The following is a 5,191-nucleotide window of genomic DNA, read 5'->3' on the forward strand; positions in this document are numbered from 1 at the left end:
TAGTAATAATTGCTTTCCAATTGTCTTGAAGGTTGCATCCATGAATCGCTCTTTGTTTCGCAAGTTGCTTCTTGATGACTCAGATGAGGATGAGATAATCAAAGAACTTGTTATGGAAACATCACAACATAAACGTCGTCACTATATCTGATGTAATCATTTGGCAAGCCATGAGAGGCTTTTTCTTAACTACTTTGCTCCCACACCAATATATCCACTTGCTTTATTTCGTAGGAGATTTCGGATGAAGCGTTCTCTTTTACTCCATATTCAATCTAATGTAGAAGTTCGTGACTCTTACTTTGTCCAAAAAAGAGATAGTGCCAACAAACTTGGTTTATCTTCATTACAAAAGATAACTGCTGCATTTAGAATGCTTGTGTATGGAGCATCGGGTGATTTGGTGGATGAATATGTGTGGATTGTAGAAACTATTGCATTAGAAAGTTTGAAAAAATTTGTAACTACGGTAATTGATGTTTTCTCTGAGGAATACTTGAAAAAGCCTAACAATGAAGACATTGTTAAACTGTTAGCTCATGGCAAACACCAAGGTTTTCCAAGTATGTTAGATTCAAATTGATTGCATGCATTGGAAGTGGAAAAATTATCTAGTTGCATGGAAATGTCAATATTGTGGTCATATTCATGGGCCTACTATTATTTTGGAGGCAGTAGTATCATATGATCTTTGGATATGACATGCATTTTTTGGGTTACCTAGGTCAAATAATGACATTAATGTGTTAGAGCAGTCTCTTATATTTTTTGATCTTACTAAAGGACGTGATGCTGTAGTACATTACTCAATCAATAGTCATGACTACACAATGGGATATTACATTGCTGATGGCATATATCCAAAGTGGGCAACATTTGTGAAAACAATCCCAGCTCCATAAGGGCAAAAGTGAAAATTATTTGCAGTAGCCCAAGAGGCGTATAGGAAGGATGTTGAGCGTGCATTTGGAGTGCTTCAAGCACGTTTCACAATTGTCCGTGGACCTGCACGATTTTTCCATCTTGAAACACTCCAAAAGATCATGAAAGCGTGCATAATTCTCCATAACATGATTGTTGAAGATGAGCGGGATGATAATGAAGTGGTAGACTTGGATTATGAACAAATTGATGGAGTGGATAATCCTCCTATACAAGTGTCACGTGAACAAAGTGATGGATTTATGGCATACATTGAGAGTTATGGACGCATTAGAGACTGAGAAATTCATTCTCAACTCCAGTTGGAACTTATTGAACATTTATGGCAATTGCAAGGGGAGTCATAGGAACTTTTTTTTATATGTTGAGAAGCATGAGTCATAGGAACTTGTGCTAGTGTGTGAGTTTTATTGTAATTTGGTTTGAGTTATGTATGTGAGTAATCTATGGACTATATTGTTCCAACTATAATGTGTTCTATTTTATATGTTTTCTTATAAAGTTCCTCCATTTCATAGTTCACATTGTTCCAAGATTGCTTCCAGACAATTGAGATGATTGTTTTAGTCAAAGATAAATTTGTATATATATAATTTTGTTTAAAAAAAAAAATAATGTTGTTATACTAGACGATAATAGGCTATCATGACAATTGAGAAATGATTTTTAGTCAAAAGATAAATTTGTATATATATAATTTAGGGTTACAAAATATTATTGTTACACTAGATGATTATTTGCTATCATGATGATTGAGAAATTGTTTTAGTAAAAACAAATTCATAAGTATAATTTAGGGTTAAAAAAATCACTTGTTGACACAAGACGATTATTTGCTATCATGTGGCGCCGGCGGTGGCGGTGGGGGTGGTGGTGGCAACGGCAGTGGAATAGTCGGTGGCGACGGTGGTTGTGATTGTTGTTTATTGTAGTGGATATATTATTTTATTGCAGTAGATATATTATTTTATTGTGATGTTTATATTATTTTATTGTGTTGAAAGTTAAAATAGATCCACTGCTACTGAATGTTTTGTAAAGTGAGTAGGTAAAATAGATAAAGTAACTTTTTGTGGTGCCAAATAACTAAAAAAATAGCACCACAATTGTGGATGCTCTTAGCCATGGATAACTCTTGCATGTGATTATTGTTTCTTGATAACTTTGATTCAGAGATTTGTTTGCAGGTTAGATGCTAAAATAAGCTACCTTAGTCCCTAACCAGGTTTAAATAGATTTCTAGAGTTTTTAACTGACAAGGAAAGTGTTTCATGGTCCCAAATGGAGAATTTTTTTTTTTTTTTCAAAAAACTCAAAAACACACAAAAAGCGTTGAAAAAGAGCAAGGAATTGGGGCAAAATTAGGCATGCACGTTAGCACCTCAAAGTGCCAATTGACATTCTAAGAGTGATCGGCACTCTCCAAGTGCTGATCGGCACTCCAAGAGTGCCAATTGGCACCCAACTCGACCAAGGCCCAATTATCCCGTTTTTGTGTTTTTGGGCATTCCACGGGTTCGTTTTGACTTTGTTTTTCAAAAAACATTGATTATGCAATAAAGTTTCTCAAAAATTTGCATATATTGTCAAGCTGGGGCATTTAGACATACCTTGTCCATTTGTCTTCAAAAAAAAAAAAAAAAAAAAAAAAAATCATCTGCATCACTTGTTTCAAAAAAAAGGAGGGAAGAGAAAATTAATCAAAACGAGATTTTCCAAAGTCATGCATTCATCTCTTAAACTAGAGGCATTCAGCTATGCCTTATCTCCTCTCTCTGGAACAAATAAAAAACACTCACTCCTTTTCAAAAATAAAAAAATAAAACAAAAAACAAAAAAAAAATAAAACAAAAAGAAAGAAAAAAAAATCTTTAAAAAAAAAAAAAGATGAAGGGTCATCATGCATACAGTTTTCAAATTAGGGGCATTCAGCCATGCCTCATTCAAGTAAATACAAATCCCATTAGAAGTGGTTAGATAGGTTCAAATTGTTTACTACAAGACTTCATCAGGTGAATTCTGAACTTGTCTTATCTGAGTTTTAGCAAGACCAAAAGCAATCCAAAGCCAAATTGTCTAAGGAGTACTTTCTTGTCTTTGTAGGAAAATTAAAATACAGGTCAAGCATCATTCGGACTTCGGGTCCACCTGCAGGAAGATCTCCTAGACCCACCCCTAGAGGAGCCACTCTTAGTGTCTCCTTCTTAACTTGCATAAAACTAAGATTCCTATTGCCGGTTCTGAAGTTCAAGGTTTTTGACTCATCTGAGTTTCAGCAAGACTAGAAGCAATCCAAAGCCAAATTGTTCTAAGGAGTACTTTCTTGTCTTTGCAGGAAAATTAAAATACAGGTCAAGCATCATTCAGACTTCGGGTCTGTCTGCGGGAAGATCTCCTAGACCCACCCCTAAAGGAGCCACCCTCAGTGTCTCCTTCCTGACTTGCATAAAACCATGATTCCTGTTGCTGATTCTAAAGTTCAAGCTTTCTGATCCTCTCCTCCAAGGATCTTGTGTTGGCATCAGCCATTGCCATTTGGTTGTTATGAAAAATCAACAGAGACAAGTGTTAGAACCATTATCATGGAAGTTCAAGCAAAAAGAATTAAGGATGCATCATCTTATACCCAGTTCATTTCATTGAGCACATATTCAGAAGATTGAGTGCGTGCCACCAATTGCAAACCTCCAATCATCTGCATGCTTTCTTCCACAAGATCAACGCCAACTTAAAGCATAGATTCACCAGTTCACAAATAACTCAATGAGCAAAAAATGAGGATAGAAGACTAAAGGATTCAGGAACATACTGGGTCATTCCAAGGGACATTTGGGGTGTACTTTAGCTGGTCTAGATTCATACTGCCATGCGGGAAAATGAGGATGTCTCCACGAAAGAACTAGAAGAGCCATTAGTATGGCTAGTAGGAGGACTCTCCTCCTCTTCAGAGGATGAAGCCTAAAAGTGCAACATGCAGATATTTTGCAAAGGAGATAAGGATACAAAATGAGATGCAAATTGAATTCGGGAGGAAAGAAAGTTACCAAGGTTACAGGAATGCAAGCTAGACAACCCTGCAATTGAGTCTGGACAATTCAAGATTGAGATAGAGAAGCCTCTCAATCGCCCCCGGTTTCAAGATAGAGAAGCCTTTTGGTTACCTTCCATTTAGATCGAGGTAAAGAAGCCCCTTGGTCGCCACCGTTCCAGATTGAGATAAAGAAACCTTTCAATTGCCTCAGGTTCCAAGATAGAGAAGCCTCTTGGTTACCTTCCATTCAGATTAAGGTAGAGAAACCCTTGGTCATCACCATTTAAGATTAAGATAAAGAAGCCCCTTAATCGCCTCAGGTTCCAAGATAGAGAAGTCTCTTGATTACCTCCCATTCATATCAAGGTAGAGAAGCCCCTTGGTCACCACAGTTCAAGATTAAGATAGAAAAGCCTCTCAATCACCTTAGGTTCCAAGATAGTGAAGCCTCTTGGTTACCTCCCACTCAGATTAAGGTAGAGAAGCCCCTTGGTCGTCTGCAGTTCCAAAGTGAGATAGAGAAGCCTTTCAATCGCCCCAGGTTCCAAAATAGAGAAGCCTCTTGATTACCTTCCACTCAGATCAAGGTAGAAAAGCCCCTTTGGTCACCTCCAGTTACAGATTGAGATAGAGAAGCCTTTCAATCACCTTAGGTTCCAAGATAGAGAAGCCTCTTAGTTATTTTTGGGTTAAAATGAATTGACCCCTTGCAATTAATTAATTAATTACCCAAGTTTATTAATTAAGTTCAATTACATGCAATAGCATGGTAACACAAACAAATCACCAACTAAACTAAATGCAACGAAAATTAAATTGACATAGTGATTTGTTTACAATGGGGAAAACCTTCAAGGAAAAACCCCACTAGATGATTTTTAGGTCACCACTCCCAAGAATCTACTATTATCAATCACAAGTGGTTACAAGTATAAGGAATCTTACCAAACCCTTTGGCCTATCCTGAAATACCAACCTACAGTTGAACCCTTACCTCAATACCCAATCAGACTTGTATTGTAGTGGCAATCTTCCAGTTCAATGCACGAATCCCAGTACGTGACTAACCAATGATGCACAGATCCAAGTACGTGATTAACACCAGCAACTTGAAGAAGATGTTGGTTGCAAAGTTCTTCGGTTCATCAACGATTAAGATCAGGAAGCTCCTTGGTCATAAAACCCTTGGCGTAAAGACACAATAGCTTCTTCAAAGAG

General features: G+C 37.1%; 1 protein-coding gene across 1 annotated transcript; it reads left to right on the top strand.

The window, feature by feature from the left end:
* Positions 1-244: 244 nt before the first annotated feature.
* On the top strand, positions 245-1,223 carry LOC126704835 (uncharacterized). Its single transcript, XM_050403831.1, has 2 exons — positions 245-563; positions 928-1,223. The coding sequence occupies exons 1-2, from the start codon at positions 245-247 to the stop codon at positions 1,221-1,223; spliced, it is 615 nt and encodes a 204-aa protein (XP_050259788.1).
* The last annotated feature ends 3,968 nt before the right edge of the window (positions 1,224-5,191 follow it).

The sequence above is a fragment of the Quercus robur genome, chromosome 11, assembly GCF_932294415.1.
Source record: "Quercus robur chromosome 11, dhQueRobu3.1, whole genome shotgun sequence".
NCBI lineage: Eukaryota > Viridiplantae > Streptophyta > Magnoliopsida > Fagales > Fagaceae > Quercus > Quercus robur.